This window comes from Carassius gibelio, chromosome A5 (genome assembly GCF_023724105.1).
Source record: "Carassius gibelio isolate Cgi1373 ecotype wild population from Czech Republic chromosome A5, carGib1.2-hapl.c, whole genome shotgun sequence".
NCBI classification, from domain to species: Eukaryota; Metazoa; Chordata; class Actinopteri; order Cypriniformes; family Cyprinidae; genus Carassius; species Carassius gibelio.
In genome coordinates, this window is record NC_068375.1 from 30,252,213 (window position 1) to 30,271,511 (window position 19,299).

Sequence of the window (19,299 nt, forward strand, 5' to 3'; positions counted from 1 at the left end):
TCACCTCAATGCCCCGATTAATTGAGGCAGTAATTAAAGCAAAAGGAGCCTCTATCAAGTATTGAGTACATGTACAGTAAATTAACATACTTTCCAGAAGGCCAACAATTCACTAAATGTTTTTTTAAATTGGACTTTAACTAATTCAGTTTGTGTGCATTGAATTTATTTAATACATGAGTTTCACAATTTGAGTTGAATAAATGAACTTTTCCTCAACATTGTAATTTATTGAGAAGCACCTGTATATATGTCACGACCAGGATACAGGAAGACACGGAGAGAGATCCAAGTGCGCATATGTCATTTATTGAGGGTATCCAAAAGGGTAAACAGTCCAGGCAGGGGTCAAAACCAGAGTATCAATCCAACATAAACAGACAAACACAAGAGCAAAAACACGACCAGACTGACGGGATAATTCAACAAGGACTCCGTGACACATACTAAGACAGACCGGTTATAAATACACAGGGAGAGACAAACGCTAATGGGGAATTGACTGAGTGCAATGATTAATGACCAGTGACAGCTGAGTGCAATGATTAGACAGAGAACGTGAGGAATGTGGTTCATGAAATGACACACACCGTGGGGAAGGAGGACATCTAGTGGATGAACAGGGAACACCCCCCTCTACGGAGCGGCTCCCAGACGCTCCAAGACAAGACGGAGGCGAGGGAGACGGACAGGTGGAGGCTCAGGGGGAGGGACGGAGGGCCAGAAAAAAATGGGGAAACCAGAGACCAGAGGAACATGTAAATGGGGAACAGACACCAGAAGTGTAAACACAAAACAGGGAGACCAGGAGGGTGGTGGACCGGAGGAGGTTCAGGGGGAGGGACAGAGGGCCAGGCTAACAGAAGGGAACAGGGACAGGAAGTGAACTAAAAAAAACAACAAAACAGGAGATCAGGGTGGATCGGGGCGTTCAGGAACCCAGGATGACGCCGACCGGGCAGGACTCCAGGGCAGAGCAGAAGACCACCACAACCGTGTGGTCAGGAAGGAAGCCCCCCAGGGTGGAGCAGAAGACCACCACAACCGTGTGGTCAGGAACGAAGCCCCCCAGGGTGGAGCAGAAGACCACCACAACCGCGTGGTCGAAACCGAAGCCCACTAGGGCGGCGCCAAAGGCCACCACAGTGGGATCGGACTGGCAGGAGAGCCAGTCTGATTGGGCAAGTCTGAAACAAAGAATGTGAACAAGTTAAAGGTAGCCTCCGTGGCCACTACAGGATCAGTCGGGCGCTCAGAGAGTTCGACTGAGACGCGACGAAGCTCTGGAAGTTCCGCAGAGGCAAGGAAAGACTCTGGTAGATCAGCCGAGACGTGACTAGGCTCTGAAAGTAACAAAGAGGCGTGAAGAGACTCTGGTAATCCATCTGAGACTAGGAGAGGCTCCAGTAGTTCAGCAGAGACATGGAAAGGCTCTGGTAATCCCATGGTGTTTAGACTGGATTCCAGAGGATCCATGCTGACTTGACTCTGCTCCTGAAGATCATTGGTGGCCTGACTCTGCTCATTAAGATCATTGGTGACTTGCATTTGTTCATGAAGATCAATGGTGACTTGCATTTGTTCATGAAGATCAATGGTGACTTGCATTTGTTCATGAAGATCAATGGTGACTTGACTCTGTCCCTGAAGATCGCCGGTGGCTCGACTCTGTCCCTGAAGATCGCCGATGGCTCGACTCTGTCCCGGAAGATCGCCGGTGGCTCGACTCTGTCCCTGAAGATCGCCGATTACTTGACTTGAATCAGGAAGGTCATCCGTGACTAGCCCTGACTCTGGAGGGTCATCGGTGACTAACCCTGACTATGGAGGGTCATCCGTGACTAGCCCTGACTCTGGAGGGTCAACGGGAACCTGACTCGACTCTGGAGGGTTCACGGAAACCTGACTCAACTCTGGAAGGTCAGCTGTGGCTGTCATCCTGTGCAGTGGCACTGGGCTTGCAGCCATCTTGCCTCGTGGCGCTGGGCTGGCGGCCATCTTATGCAACGGCGCTGGGTCGGCGGCCATTCTGCGCAGTGGCGCTGGGCTGGCGGCCATCCTGGGCAGTGGTGCTGGGCTGACGACCACCTTGTGCTGTGACCCTGGGCTGGCAGACTTCTTGTGCAGTGGCCATCTTATGCAACAGCGCTGGGCTGGCGGCCATCCTTGGCAGCGGTGCTGGGTCGGCGGCCATTCTGCGCAGTGGCGCTGGGCTGGCGGCCATCCTGGGCAGTGGTGCTGGGCTGACGACCACCTTGTGCTGTGACCCTGGGCTGGCAGACTTCTTGTGCAGTGGCACTGGGCTGGCGGCCATCACACCGGAAGAGACAGGAGTGACTGGGGCATCCCATGGAAGCCGATGCTGCAAGTAGCACACAAATTCCCAGAACTCAAATGTGTCCAAATGAGCCATTTCCTCTTGAAGAACCGGGTCATCCAGCCCGCTATTAAATTAGTCCTTTAGGGCCGCGTCATTATATCCCATGACCTTGGCCAGGGACCAGAACACCTGTGCCATGGCACCCACCTCATTGCCCTCTTGGCAGAGGGCCGTCAACTTCAAATATTTAGCTCTCCGCTCCACCATCCTGGCTGGGGAACGGGAAACATCAAAAGACATACCGCTGGATCTTGCTGTGACCGAGTCCTTCTGTCACGACCGGGATACAGGAAGACATGGAGAGAGATCCAAGTGCGGGTAAGTAATTTATTGAGGGTATCCAAAAAGGTAAACAGTCCAGGCAGGGGTCAAAACCAGAGTATCAATCCAACATAAACAGACACAGACACAAACACAAACACAAACACAAAAACAAGAGCAAAAACACGACTAGACTGACGGGATAATTCAACAAGGACTCCGTGACACATACTAAGACAGACCGGGTATAAATACACAGGGAGAGACAAACGCTAATGGGGAATTGACTGAGTGACAGCTGAGTGCAATTATTAGACAGAGAACGTGAGGAATGTCGTTCATGAAGTGACAGACACCGTGGGGAAGGAGGACATCTAGTGGATACCCAGGGAACACAAACCAGACACTGTGACAATATATATATATATATATATATATATATATATATATATTAGGGGTGTAACGATACACGTATTCGTATTGAACCGTTCGGTACGAGGCTTTCGGTTCGGTACGCGGTACGCATAATGTACCGAACGGTTCGTTGGACTAATTAATTATATTTGGAAAATTAAAAAAAATGGTGAAATATAATGATATGCGTTCATTAGGTAGCCTAATAACCCAAACGACATAACAGGCAACGCCCCTGACACCCCCGAAGAAGAAAAAAAAACACCAACTTATATGTTTATGTTAGGCTATTCAGTCAGGCGCTCGCTCACTCAGTACGCGCTGAAGGCTCGTTGCAAAATGGCCAATGCGTTTAACAGACCAGAAATAGAAGATCCTCCAATAACCAACAGGTCTGGTGTTTGGGTGCACTTTACCAATCGATCGGGGCATCCAAACAAGCACGGAAATCAACATGGACTAGTACTGTACTATGCCGGAATTTCCTGAGCAGTAGCTACGATACAATTAACAGGCCTGCACGTTATTAGATAGAAGAACTGTTATAAATAGAACGTATGCACGGGCAGTTTTGAAAACTCCACCTACTTTTCTCTTGGCAGAGTTCAGCGCAAATCACGTTGTATCTGAAGGGCAACGCTGAGCCCATGGTCCAGCGCCGCACATACTGCGTCCTGTGTGAAAGACCCTTTAGCCATTTTGCAACGAGCCTTCAGCGCGTAGGCTACTGAATGAGCGAGCTTCTTACTCTTAGTGGAAAACGCAGGTTTTAAGAACATGCTTAATGTAATTGAGCCCCGTTACAATATTCCTTCACGAGCCCATTTCAGCCAGACCGTAATTCCTGCTTTGTTCCAAAAAACATAAGCCCTATAGAGAACCAATTGAGTAAAAACACACTCAATATAAAGAGTTATAGAGTTCCATATAAAAAGTTACATCTTTGTATTTGATCATAACTACTACAACAATATAACATTTTCATTTTTTTTTTATAAGGAGCTGTTTTTGTTTTATACAGTATGCTGCTAAGAAAACACCATAGAAGATGGGTAAAGAATAGCTCCATCATTGTTCAATGTAAAAAAAAAAAAAACATACTTTGTTAGTTTTAATAAATAAATTTTTTTTTTAAAATCAAGGAAATTTATCTGACATTTTTTTCTTTTTGCTGTATCTAAAACGTTCCAAACCGTACCGAACCGTGACACCAGTGAATTGTATTGTACCGAACCGTGAATTTTGTGAACCGTTACACCCATAATATATATGTAGAGAGAGAGAGAGATTATATTCCTTAAACCTAAAAAAATATTGAAAAATTATCTGTACAGTACATCTCTAACGAGTCCTAAAACCACATTTTGTGTATAAAGGTAACCTTTTATTTTTTGAGGATGCTGGGCAAGTCAAATTCTAAATGCATGTAAAGTGTTTTGTCCTTTTTTTTTTTTGAGGGGTTATTAAAGATATTTATTAAAAAATATTTCAAACTACTTTTGAGTAGTTTTTGCGGAAGTGGCTACAATGATTAACAAGATTATATGGATTTCATTTCTCTTCATCTTTGGCTAAATGCTTTATGACACATCAAATTTATAAACAGCTAATGCAGCTAATTTATTTATAAACATCTGATTTATAACAGCTAATGCCACACAAAGACACTTTCAAAGGAGTCATAAATTCGGTAACAATATTTTCTTATTTTGGCTTATTTTAACGGTCATTGGCCTATTATATACTTTAAGTTTCAGAACTGCACAGTCCAAAAAGAGCACGCACTTACTACGGCTGTAAAAATGTCTAGTTATAAAAATCAGCCTTGTCTTTAAATCACGGCGTTGTTCTCATTTGCCTGATGCCGCACACGTCATCGTCGCGGTCAGAGAGATCGGTTCAGGTACAAAAAGTTGCAGGCTGGTGGCTGCCATTATACAAACACGAAAATATAAAAATGTCACGTAAGTTCCTCACACTTTGTTGTAGAAAAAATGCATGTCAGCGTTGACTTTCGGTGGATCAAAGCGATAGGACTAAAATTGATTATTTTAACGTTGTGCTGTGATTATACAGGGGCATAGCCTACAGGCCATTTCATTGTCACAAATGCATGTTACTGTTTTTGCATTAAAACATGGGACTGTAAACTTTACATTGTTCCTTGTAACACCACGAAATGCTTCTTTTATTCAAAGTATTATTAAATCACCACCAACAAAAACGGCTCAACTGTAACAACATTCAAAAAATCCTCTTTAACTATATTAATATTGAATGTTCTTTTTCTGGAAGTTCTTTTTTTTTTTTAGCAGCAGCAGCAGATATACAACTCATCTTGTCATGCGTGGCTGTAGGAAAAAAAAAATGATCAAAAATTATTGCAAACTGAAAAGTCTTTATCAGCACTCTTTTACACCTAGTTAGTCATTTGAGTTCATTAAATACTCTTTTGTTGATCTTCTCAGTTTACTGAGATCTACAGTATTTCTTTTTTTTTTTTTTTGAAAGCATTAGGTTTTCTGTGATGTTTACTTGTTTTTGAAAATGAGGGTGGGTCCTTCAAATAAAAGGTTTTTCAAAGTCGAATAACCAGTTCTTTATGCATTGTGTGATAAGTCAGCTCCTGCTCCATTCTCAAAAAAGAGCAGGTTAGCTACACTGGTGTACTGAAGGATGCAGATCAGTCTTAAGCTGTTGTGTAGTTATGGTTTTAGTTGTTGGTTTTGTCTTAATGTAAAGTCCCACCCAGGCTGTGTTTGACTTGCAAATCTCTCCTGCAGCATGTCAGCACACTGTTTCATGCCTAATATTTTTGCTCTCATTTTTCCAGTTCATTCCATCGAGTGAATACAGAGTTAATACGACAATAATGCGACTCCGTCAGAGTGTTCATTTCTTCCTTCTTGGGATGTTTGTTGGCTTGTCTCTGAGTGGGTATGTATAAATTATATTTAAAATATGTAGCCGATTTACTCCCTTTTTGCATTTGAATATTAAATTAATTACAGTATTAGTGGTGGGTCTGTTTATGTCTTGTAATTTTCATATGCAGTACAGACCAAAAGTTTGGACACACCTTCTCATTCAAAGAGTTTTCTTTATTGTCATGACTATGAAAATTGTATTATTATAAACATATACAATTATATACATAACAAAAAAGTGTGAAACAACTGAAAATATGTCATATTCTAGGTTCTTCAAAGTAGCCACCTTTTGCTTTGATTACTGCTTTGCACACTCTTGGCATTCTCTTGATGAGCTTCAAGAGGTAGTCACCTGAAATGGTCTTCCAACAGTCTTGAAGGAGTTCCCCGAGAGATGCTCAGCACTTGTTGGCCCTTTTGCCTTCTGTCTGCGGTCCAGCTCACCCCTAAACCATCTGGATTGGGTTCAGGTCCGGTGACTGTGGAGGCCAGGTCATCTGGCGCAGCACCCCATCACTCTCCTTCTTGCTCAAATAGACCTTGATGCCTTCAGTCTGACTCTACGATTTTCATAGTCATGAAAATAAAGAAAACTCTTTGAATGAGAAGGTGTGTCCAAACTTTTGGTCTGTACTGTATATGCTCCCTGGTCACTTTATTAGGTAACTGCAAATATAATCAGTCAATCACATGGCTGTGAATCAGTGTGTGTAGGCATGCAGTGTTGGGAAGGTTGCTTTTAAAATATGTTTCACTTCAGATTACAAAATAAATGTTTTAAAAGAGGGTTGGGCACTTCCAGTCCTGGTAGGCCTGTCCTGCAGAGTTTAGCTTCATCCTTAATCTATGTTTACGTACACAGAGTACGTTTACATGGACAACAATAATCCAATTTTAACAAGATTAAGACAATACTATGAATAAGAATATACCAAGTAAACAGAGATTTTTAATTACCTTAATCTGGCAAAAATAAACAGAAATCGAATTAAGATATGAAATTAATAATGAAACACCCAGATCTGTACATGGCATCATCACGAAGACAAACTATATGTATACATGTAAAATTATGGATGGGGCATCGGCACATTCGGCACAGCAATTAGATTACTGATGTCCATGTAAACGTAGTCACAGTTGATAAATCAAACCATAGTATTCAGAATTACTTGAAAATTGCAGGCAGCTGTGTTTGGTTAGAGATGAAGTTAAACTCTGCAGGACAGTGGCCCTCCAGGACCAAGTTTGGACATGCCTGATCCAGTACTATAGAATACTTAAAGTATGTAACACAAAGGGAAATATTAACTTTGATGTCTTGTTTTTGTATTAACGACCTCTAAAAATTTACATCCACCAAACATACTGTAGAACTTGGTTTTCCTCTGCATTTTATTTTCATCAGTTTTCCACAGCATTTGTTGAAAAAAAATATTCAGACAGTCCTTTTTAAAACATTTAATGTACAAATGAAAACAAATTTAAAGCAATTTAATAAGTGCTTGCCACTCTCAATTTGTCCTCAAATATCATAAAAATGTAAAAAATAAATTATTATTATGCATGTTAATGGGACCATTAAGCGACATTGATTGTAAACATATGGTTAAATTATTGAAAGATATTTCAGGTAAATATTGAACAATGTAAAAAATCTAATATTAACTTTTTGTTTTTGAATTGTACAAAATAAGTGTCACATTTGCATTCATGCTGATTTTTGTGAAACAGCACTCTTCTTGCTTTTATGATTTTGCCTAACTATACTGTTAGTTATAGGTGTAAAAAAAAAAACCTGTAGACATCACTGTCACTGTGTGAGAAAATGTTCTCACATGAGACCATGCCATTTGCATGAGAGTTGGCACTAAACTTACAGTATTGTTCAAAATAATAGCAGTACAATGTGACTAACCAGAATAATCAAGGTTTTTCGTATATTTTTTTATTGCTACGTGGCAAACAAGTTACCAGTAGGTTCAGTAGATTCTCAGAAAACAAATGAGACCCAGCATTCATGATATGCACGCTCTTAAGGCTGTGCAATTGGGCAATTAGTTGAATTAGTTGAAAGGGGTGTGTTCAAAAAAATAGCAGTGTGGCATTCAATCACTGAGGTCATCAATTTTGTGAAGAAACAGGTGTGAATCAGGTGGCCCCTATTTAAGGATGAAGCCAACACTTGTTGAACATGCAGAACAGCGTACTTTGATTAAAAAGTTGATTAGAGAGGGGAAAACCTATAAAGAGGAGCAAAAAATGATAGGCTGTTCAGCTAAAATGATCTCCAATGCCTTAAAATGGAGAGCAAAACCAGAGAGACGTGGAAGAAAACGGAAGACAACCATCAAAATGGATAGAAGAATAACCAGAATGGCAAAGGCTCAGCCAATGATCACCTCCAGGATGATCAAAGACAGTCTGGAGTTACCTGTAAGTACTGTGACAGTTAGAAGACGCCTGTGTGAAGCTAATCTATTTTCAAGAATCCCCCGCAAAGTCCCTCTGTTAAAAAAAAGGCATGTGCAGAAGAGGTTACAATTTGCCAAAGAACACATCAACTGGCCTAAAGAGAAATGGAGGAACATTTTGTGGACTGATGAGAGTAAAATTGTTCTTTTTGGGTCCAAGGGCCACAGGCAGTTTGTGAGACGACCCCCAAACTCTGAATTCAAGCCACTGTACACAGTGAAGACAGTGAAGCATGGAGGTGCAAGCATCATGATATGGGCATGTTTCTCCTACTATGGTGTTGGGCCTATTTATCGCATACCAGGGATCATGGATCAGTTTGCATATGTTAAAATACTTGAAGAGGTCATGTTGCCCTATGCTGAAGAGGACATGCCCTTGAAATGGTTGTTTCAACAAGACAATGACCCAAAACACACTAGTAAACGGGCAAAGTCTTGGTTCCAAACCAACAAAATTAATGTTATGGAGTGGCCAGCCCAATCTCCAGACCTTAATCCAATTGAGAACTTGTGGGGTGATATCAAAAATGCTGTTTCTGAAGCAAAACCAAGAAATGTGAATGAATTGTGGAATGTTGTTAAAGAATCATGGAGTGGAATAACAGCTGAGAGGTGCCACAAGTTGGTTGACTCCATGCCACACAGATGTCAAGCAGTTTTAAAAAACTGTGGTTATACAACTAAATATTAGTTTAGTGATTTACAGGATTGCTAAATCCCAGAAAAAAAAATGTTTGTACAAAATAGTTTTGAGTTTGTACAGTCAAAGGTAGACACTGCTATTTTTTTGAACACACCCCTTTCGACTAATTGCCCAATTGCACAGCCTTAAGAGCGTGCATATCATGAATGCTGGGTCTTGTTTGTTTTCTGACAATCTACTGAACCTACTGGTAACTTGTTTGCCACGTAGCAATAAAAAATATACTAAAAACCTTGATTATTCTGGTTAGTCACATTGTACTGCTATTATTTTGAACAATACTGTACCTCAAGATGCTTTTTCAGAATGTTGAATCATGTTGAATCTTTTGAATCCGATACAAGTTAGGTGATGATCATTGTATTTCCATGACAAAATGCATCGTGCATGTGTGGAGGAAATTTTATTTCACTCTGAAATATGAAAATTATTATTAGTATTACTTGTCTCTGAGTGCTTCCGTTTGCTTCAGAGTTTTCGGTGAGCTGAGAGACAACAGGAAATCTATTTAAAGTGTGTATGTGCAAGGCAAGTGTGACACGATAAATGCTACTTTATACTTAGCTTCTTAGAAAATATTTACATGGAATACATGGAAACGCATCTACAATAGGGGACATATTTGGATAACTTAAATCGACATATATGTTGACTATGTATTGTGATTTGGATGAGATCAGAGCATCTGCATTTGATCAAGGTATAAATGTTGAGTTGTGGTATTTCCTCTTGGTCACACACTGCAGACAACTTTTCTTGAAAGAAAATAAATATTCAAAAGACTTTGTCTCATAGCTTTATTGAAGTAGAAAATTGCCACGACAGCATGGCTTGCTGATTTCCCCTGTATTTGTGTTAGTCCTGAAAAGGTTATGCAGTCTGCAAGTGACAACCAATTTGAATCTGACAAGAAACTGATGTCTGATAAGAATGTATATATATATAAAACTGATTCCAAAAAAGTTGGGACAGTATAAATTGTGAATAAAAACAGAATGCAATGATGTGGAAGCACATAAATAAAATGATACAGCCTTATGGATAGTTGGTAGGGTTGCACCAATGACTGTTGAGCGAATCACTGGTACAACCCTAACCATTTTCTAAGAACTGCACTCATCCAGAGTTAGTAAAAGTGCTGGCAAAGACATTCTGTACCCCTCACACCCATGCCAATTCCTCTTTTATCTGTTGCCGTGTGGTTTGCGCTACAGAGCAATCAGAACTAAAACAGCCAGACACAGGAAAAGGATTTTTTTTCCTTCTGTTTCAGGCCATCTACCTGATAAACAGTTAAATGTTCTCCCCACTGTGCAATAAAACATGGAATACATTACTATCTTTACTTATTTTTTATGCATATGTTATTTATTTAAAGGGTTAGTTCACCCCAAAATGAAAATTATGTCATTAATGACTCGTTCCAAACCCGTAAGACCTCCGTTCATCTGTGGAACACAGTTTAAGATATTTTAGATTTAGTTCGAGAGCTTTCTGTCCCTCCATTGAAAATGTATGTACGGTATACTGTCCATGTCCAGAAAGGTAAGAAAAACATCATCAAAGTAGTCCATGTGACATCAGAGGGTCAGTTAGAATTTGTTGAAGCATCGAAAATACATTTTGGTCAAAAAATTAAAATTTTTTAGAATTTATTCAGCATTGTCTTCTCTTCTGGGTCTGTTGTGAGCGCGTTCACAACACTGCAGTGATGCTGCTGATGTACGACGTTGCTGACATGTTATCTTTGTTATTGGGCACGCCAGAAAACACGTCAGCAGCATCATACTGTAGGTCAGCAGCGACGTGAACGCAAGAGGTGTAACATACTGTACTCTTATGGTACTATTATGTAGGAAAAGAGGGTTGTATAACGAGCTCTTGAACCCCGGCCTAAAGGTACTAATTTTACACATTTATTTCTGAGAGTTGATATTCATGGAATGTGAAATATGTTATTGAAACAGTTACATAGTTCCTTTTTTTTACCATTCAAAAAGATAGGATGACCAACTTTCCTGCATTTTCACTGCCTTCCTCAGACCATTTGTTAACAAGGACAAATACCTAAAATTACTTAAAACCTACTTTTAACAGTGAAAAAAGTGTGTGAGCGTTGACACACATTTCCAAAAGATCTCTGCTTAGGATTATTATGTCTTCCCTCACAGGCTCATTTACTGGGGATTCAACTCCATTTGGTATGGGTGAGTAGTCTTTATTCATGCATATATTCATTCATCAAATGAAACATTTAGTTTCAATCTGATTTAAACAATTTATAACTGACAAAACTTATTTTCTTATCTCCCCTGCTGATTTTGTAAATAGAAAAAAAAAACATTATATGAAGTTTAGAAATTTATTAGCATTTCAGTGAGTGAAATAAGTATTTAATCCCCTACCAACCTGCAAGAATTCCGGCTCCCACAGATAGATTATGTGTCTATGTAGAACACAGATTATTCCTGTCCTATTAAGAGGTTATTCCAGCTCATTAAGCCCTGAAATACACGGGAGGAGCTTGTTAACCCTTAAATGCATACCATACCTCAAGATAATTTTCTGCTATTGCAGCAGATAGAGGTTCATGTATATGTATATAGGAATATCAAAATGTTTAGGTCCAGGGCGCTAAAGACCCGAATATGTAATGATGCTTGGTGAAACATTCATGTATTTGAGGATTAATAAATTTAAGGCAGTTGGGACCACAGTCACCAAACAAACCATTGGTAACACACTATGCTGGAATGGACTGAAATCCTGCAGTGCCTGGAAGGTCCCCCTGCTCAAGAAGGTACATGTACTGGCCTGTTTACAGTTTGCCAGTGAACATCTAAATGATTCAGAGAAGGCTTGGGAGAAAGTGCTGTGGTCAGGTGACCAAAATTTATGCTCCTTGGCATTAACTCGACTCGCCGTGTTTGTAGTGAGTGTAATGATGACTATGGCCCCAAGAACCATCCCTACAGTCAAGCACAGAAGTTTTTTATATATATTTTTTGGTTAGTATTCTGTCTCTAAATGTTAAAATAAACTTTTAAAAATTACCAACCATTACCAATTTTTTTGTAAGTGGGCAAACTTACAAAATCAGCAGGGAGCCAAATAAATATTTGCTGACACTTTCTATGAAGCCCCTATTTATAAAACATTATAAGGGTATTCTTAAGGCATTATAATGAATGCATAATGCATTATTAAAACTTTATAATATGTTGTATAATCTCGTGAATATTCATAAGAACAGTTTTAATATATTATTATATTTACTTATTTATGGTTAAAGCCTTTAAGAATTTGATGATTTATTACACAATGAACATGTTGCATCCACTTTTACAATTAATATTTCTCATAGTTGTATTGTATTATGAGTCTTGTATCTTGCCATTAAGGATCAAAGACCACTTATAAGTAGTAATAATAATAATATATATATATATATATATATATATATATATATATATATATATATATATATTTAACTCAGACATAAGATCAGATCAAATGAATGTGTATTATATTATTTGAACTATTTTTATTGTAATATCAGTTTGATTATTTTGATGGTAACCTTTAGACAGCTGTTGATAAGTAACTCTGCAACTACATGTGGACTAGCGGTCATCAGAGTATTAGTATGTCAGCTACTGTAAATATATGCTAACACTTTAATATGATGGTCATCCAACAGATAAACTGACATACGTATTCTACCATACTAGATTCTACCATTCTTGAGCATACTAATACTTTAATGAGAGTTAGTTGGCATGTAGTTGTAAAGTTGCTGATAGTTGATTGGTTTAGGGGACCATCAAAATAAAATGACACCATATAAAACATTGCACTTTTTTAGGTTGGAGTATTAAGCTCACATCAATTAATTAACATTAGCTACACAGGAAACACTCAAATAATACGCAACATCTAACTACTCACAAGCAGTAGTAAGATACTGTGCAGATCTTAAACAATGTCATGATATGATACATTCCATTTTATACTGTAAATGAAGTAGATTTTAAGGTACAATTTGTAAGATATTTGCAATTAAATATCCAAAAACCACTAGGCTAATGTTATGTATTTTGTCCAGCTGATTACTAACAATATCTCTAATGTTTTCAACTACTTGTAAATCATGAGAAAATTTCCATTCTAAACAGTGACACGGGGCATTGCAGTCGCCTGTCGATAATGTTAGTTTCCTTTTGTTACCGCCTTTACTGATGTAGAAACCACATGACAACAGTGTGGTGGACAAATTGCGGAAGTAACTTCGCGTCAAACTTCAACTAGAAAGAGATTCCGATCTCGCTTGTGTTTTACTCAACAGGGGAGTTGTTTTGATTCGTATCTTTACAGAAAATGTCAAAAACAATCAACAAGATTAGTATTATGGGGCATACATGCCAAATGCGGTGCATCGCGTCTCTAGACCTGCGTGAGGACGCGTCTGATTCATAGTCTGATCACGTCTTTGCATTGACTTTGTATGTAATCTACTCGCACAAATAGTTGAACTCGCGTTAAATCCATGATTTTTCATTCTGTCTGATTGATGGCCGTCAGTGATTAGGTAGAAGACAACAAATCCCATCATTCCACCCTCCTTCTTAGCATCATTAAACCATGCGATTTTTATAGTTTTGGTAGTGCGCCCTCTAGTGTCAGTTCCTACAACCTGTACCTTTAATAGGAGTTCATTGTGTTCTAAATAATGACAAGTAAAAAAGATACAAATACTTAACAATTATAATACATAATACTTATGATTATTCATGAATTGATACATTATGAATACAGACTTTATAGAAAGTGTTACTAAATATTTTCCCCCATTGTATGCAGAAGAGCAACTCTGAACACCTTGCATGTCGTAGCTTGAAGCAGATGGGTTAAAGCAGCAGAAAACAGCTTTGATTAATGTCATAACCTTGGTTCCCTGAGAGCAGGAACGAGACATTGCGGAGGATTCTCTGCTATGGGAACTCCCTCCCTTCCAACCTTTACTGAAGTCCTATTGGCTCACACTGTTCAATTGAGTGGCCAATTGTTGCAAAGTATGGGACGCATTTTATACTGTCTCTCGAGCTTGTTAGTATACGCATGCGATTTGCATACTTTGAGACAAGTGGCCAGTCAGTTGGACTGGCGTGAGCCAATATAACTTAAGGAAAGGTTTGAAAGGAAAGCGTTCCCATAGTAGAGAAACCTATGCAATGTCTTGTAAAAGCTCGGTACCACACCGGGCAAGGACATTAGTTCTGTTAATCAAAACTAGACCAACTATGTTTTATCCATGGTTTTTTCCCTCTGTTGTAGACCCCTTCCAATGAAATAGCATTCTGGGGAGATTGCTTTAACCCACAGACTAAAAAACAACATGCAGAAACAGTTGTAGTCTGCAGTAGTAAATAGTGGTAGAAAAACCACAGACTTGGCAACACTGACACCAGGTACCACTCCTGTCAGCTAAGAAATTGAGGCTACAATTTATTAAAATGTCACAATATAAAGTCTTTAGTCTGACTGAAATCATACCAGTGCAATTAATGCGTACCACAATTATTGGTTGGACAGACGGATGGCACAATTGTAGCTCAGCCTCACCCAGCATTTATACACATTGTGCATATGCTCTGAAATACAGTGATATGTTACATGTAATTAAGCATAATGTCATGTATACTCTGACATACAGATGAGGACTGTTACTTGACTATGGAAAACCCTGCTGTTGTAGTTTTATTACAGCTAAACATGAGTTGCATAGTCCAGTCATAATTGTGTTTTGGTTTGCAGAAATCATCTAACAGGTCACCTGGGGTAAGTACTCATATAATGTTTACACACATGTGGTTTCTGTCTTCAACATACAAGTAAGTTCTTGAACATGAACATAAGTACACTATATGGCGCTTTTAAAACTTTTAAGACACTGTTTAATACCATGACAAGATAATTGAAGAATGCAACTTATTCAATGTTCGCAAATTGTTTAAAATAAATGCTGGTTAAGGAAACTGTGTACAGTGTACACATGCTTGCATAAAAAAACCCCAATGTTTAATTATAATCAATGAATGATTATGTGTGTGTGTGTGTGTGTGTGTGTGTGTGTGTGTGCTTAATACAGTCGCACAGATGTTGCTTCTGTATCTCCATGGTTGGCCCCGATTGTTTGGGAGGGAACCTTTGACGCCACACTGATTGACTCATTATGCAAACAACAAAACATCACCATAGCGACCACTCTCTTCGCTTTGGGAAAGTAAAAAATTTACATACTTCTCAGACTCTCAAATTACATATTTTTCTCTTTACAATTTCTCCCCTTTTTATTTTATTATATTCTATTTATTTTGTTACCTTTTATGTTAATACAGAGTTCTTGGAAGATTTTGTGATGTCCTTAGATTTTGTAAATTTAGCTAGCAACAAAATTACAAAGGAAAGGCAAAATGCTTTATTACTGTACATGCAAGCTACTTTACTAATAAAAGTGTCTTTTGTTTATATTTTGTTTAACATTGTTTTCAAATGTACTCTGAGAAATAAAGGTGCTTCACGATAATTCCATAAAGAACCTTTAACATCTGAAGAACGTTTCTATTTGGGGTGGTTAAAGAGATACCCCCAATAATGTAAAGTGCAATGAGTGCTTAGAAAAGCGCTATATAAATGTAAGGAATTATTATTATTTCACAAAAGGTTCTTTGTGGCGAGAAAGACATGGTTCTTTAAAGAACATTTGACTGAATGGTTCTTTGTGGAACCGAACATGGTGGTTCTTCTATGGCATTGCTGTTAAGAACCTACAGAAGCACCTTTATTTTTAAGAGTGTAGATATCTTTTGTAACAATGGTTTGTTTTTGCTCTTACTTTTTACTGTCCTTGCTTAATAAAAGTATTTCTTTCTGTCAGTAACGTACACATAAAATGTTTACATTTTATTATCTGTTCCTCTCACTTTTTTCCAGATATACACGTTTTCTCAAAGATTTTCTGGAGTCAGCAGAGGAGCATTACTTTGTTGGATTTCGAGTCCATTACTACCTGTTTACAGATCAACCAGAGGAAGTTCCTAATGTGAAATTAGGTCAAGAACGTTATCTGACAGTAAAGAAGGTTCCAAGTTTGAACAGATGGCAGGACATTAGTATGGGCAGGATGGAAATACTAGAAAAACTAATAGAGAATGAACTGGCCAATGAGGCAGACTATATTTTCTGCCTTGATGTAGATACAAAGTTCTATGGCCGTTGGGGTGTGGAGACTTTGGGTCGTCTGGTAGGTGTGATACATCCTTGGTTCTTTAATGTTCCGAGGTTCATATTTACATATGAGCACAGACGAAAGTCTCAAGCATATATTCCAGCTGGGGAAGGTGATTATTATTATACTGCCGCTGCATTTGGTGGCTCATTGAAAGATGTGTATAAACTCACCAAAACCTGCCGGGAGCAGATGAACATTGATGCTGCAAACTCCATTGAGGCGATATGGCACGAGGAATCTCACTTGAACAAGTATTTCTTTTATAACAAACCCAGCAAACTGCTTTCACCTGAATATCTGTGGCGGGACATTAGTATGAGTGCAGGCCAAGTGAAAATAATTCGCTTCTCTCATGTAGCTAAAAACAATGCTGAAGTTCGTCCAAACTTGTAGCAGTTTTGTGAAAGTTTACATCCTTCTCAATATGTTGAGTTTCACAAGGAATTTTTAGTTTTGAAAGATCAAACATTGAATCCATTTCATGCACGTTGGCTTTCCACAGGGACATTTAACTGAAAGACACATAGTTTTAGTTATGAGTGACAATATCTGATACCTTGCTAAATGCTGATTAAATCATGTGCCATAATATTTTTTATAATTCATACGTCAATAAAGATGCCTTCTGTGTAATAAACTGTTCTCGTGAGCTGTGAATCAGTGAAGGTCAGATGTATTCATATAAAACATCTAATAATATTTAATCAACACGGTAAATCAAGTTTTTCTTCTCTAGTAAAAAAAAAAAAAAAAAAGTCTTAACACCCTTAAAACAACATTGATTGACATGAGAAGCAAATTAAGATCTGTTTTTTTTTAGACATGTAAAATGTGTTTTCTCTTGATCTACTTAGAGATTTAGTTTACTTGTTTTAAGTATAGAATTCATTAAATGTTTTGTTTATGTTGCAGTGTATAAGAACAAATCAAATCTCATTTACCTCAAAATACTGGAAACCCCCCTCGGTTCGTTCGAGTTTATTCCCCCTTGGTCCATTCGCAATCGCAATTATTCCTCCTCAGTTCATTCCCCATGGGGCACCCTCAAGCGCGGGGCTGGTGCGACCGCACCAGTTGCACCCCCCTAAGGATGGCCCTGCCATCTGCAAATCTTTTTTTTTTTTTTTTTTTTTTTTTTATACATTTATTTAAACTTCAAACCATACAAAACAGAAAGACATACAACATAACAAACGACTATCTCACATTACATCTTCATACAAAAAATCTTGGAAGAAAAAAATTCTCCCTAACCAGCAATGTAGTAAGCACCAGTTATTTAAACAAAATAGTTTGACCTTATCAGCTATAATGTATTTAAATTAATAAGTACATAAAACAATAACAACTTAACCAAAGAAATATAACTAAAAAAAATAAACATAAGAACAATTCAAATTCCCTAACATAGGGGTTTATATCAACTGATATTCTGATATAAGTGAGAAGAGGTTAATAGCAGGGACTGTATCAATTTTCTTTCAGGATTTACAAAATAAATAAAAGTCATTTTTTAATGCATTCACATTTCGAAGAGATTTTGTGAAACGACATTTGTGGATATAGAATTTAACAATTAGTATTATATTATTTAACAAATATTCAAGTTTTTTATTCTTCATTAAAAGTCCATATTTGATCCCATTCCAGGAAAAAAAATCTATTTGAATAGACTTAGAAATCAGCCAGTTATGCATTTCCTTCCACAAATTATGTACAATCTCACACTCAAAAAAAAGATGTTCTGTTGATTCTGACAATGATTTACAAAAATAACAATTCTCCGTTTCAAATTTGAATAATTTTTGAATAAATTCTTGTGAAGGATAAATTTCGTTTACCATTTTAAAATGGATTTCTTTAAATTTAGGAGGAATAGGAAATTTCAAAAAGTTTTTTAAATATGTTCTTTTAGAGGACCCAGGATAGATCTCATCAATTAGAAATTTTCTCAGCAACCGGTTATTGCATTTTTTGTCATCAAAATTTATACCATTAATCTGTGCTTTGTGTAATTTCGGGTTTAGGGACTGATCCAAATTATTCCTTATTATATTAATCATAGCCATTGGAATGTGATCAATTACATTTCTGTAGTCCTCTAGCGTACAAATTATTTTATATTTATTACTAAATTCCTCCCATTTTAACAAATTACCTTCTTCATTCATCATATGAACAATGGACCAAATTTGTTTTTCCAACCATCCTTCCAAGAATATTGATTTCTTCCTTCTTAAAATCACCCTGTTATTCCAAATCGGGACGTTATGTGGACTAAAGTTATGCTTGTAAGCCATTTTCCAATAGAGCAGCACTTGTTGGTGGAAGGCAGAGAATTTCACGGGTAACTTTGAAACCTCAAAATCACATGTCAATAGAAAATCTATACCGCCTAATTTTTTAAACACAAACTTAGGTAAAGAGAACCACAAGTCTTCACTACAATTCAAAAACGACTGGAGCCATTTTAGTTTAAGTACACCATCCATGGTCTTAAAATCAATTGCATTTATTCCTCCCTCCTCATATTTTTTTTAATCATATCTGCTTTTCTAATATAATGGTGTTTATTTTTCATCTGCCATCTATGTATCATTTTATTTGCCATCTGCAAATCTTTATCAGTTATAACAAAAGGACTTGTTTTTTAGCTGCTGTTCTAAATACATTTCCATTGACTGCTGTTGTTACACTCATAAAAACAGCACTGGAACACGCACTTTGGCCAGTACAAAAATGTTATTGTTCTAAAATTTTCATTAGGTTTTCATTAGGTAGGCTGTACACTGTTAAAAAAATATTTCACAGTTTTTCTTGTTTCAATTACTTTTTCTAAATTT

The 19,299-nt window shown here is 37.9% G+C and overlaps 1 protein-coding gene and 1 long non-coding RNA gene across 3 annotated transcripts in view; one reads left to right on the forward strand and one right to left on the reverse strand.

Annotated features, from left to right (window-relative positions):
- Positions 1 to 16,876, reverse strand: part of LOC128011840 (uncharacterized) — a 31,139-nt gene extending 14,263 nt beyond the window's left edge. Inside the window, exon 1 of the long non-coding RNA XR_008182661.1 lies at positions 16,728 to 16,876. This is a non-coding gene — a long non-coding RNA (uncharacterized LOC128011840). The remainder of the gene's footprint in view (positions 1 to 16,727) is intronic.
- On the forward strand, positions 4,897 to 17,093 carry LOC128011736 (globoside alpha-1,3-N-acetylgalactosaminyltransferase 1-like). Of its 2 annotated transcripts, none has more exons than XM_052594440.1 (6): positions 4,897 to 5,019; positions 5,889 to 5,992; positions 11,337 to 11,372; positions 14,980 to 15,003; positions 15,314 to 15,448; positions 16,159 to 17,093. In XM_052594440.1, exons 2-6 carry the CDS (start codon positions 5,928 to 5,930, stop codon positions 16,847 to 16,849), a joined length of 951 nt encoding a protein of 316 aa, XP_052450400.1. In that variant the 5' UTR covers positions 4,897 to 5,019; positions 5,889 to 5,927; the 3' UTR covers positions 16,850 to 17,093. The 2 variants fall into 2 exon arrangements, with proteins under 2 accessions (XP_052450400.1, XP_052450410.1); XM_052594450.1 differs by lacking the exon at positions 4,897 to 5,019 and adding an exon at positions 5,690 to 5,706.
- The last annotated feature ends 2,206 nt before the right edge of the window (positions 17,094 to 19,299 follow it).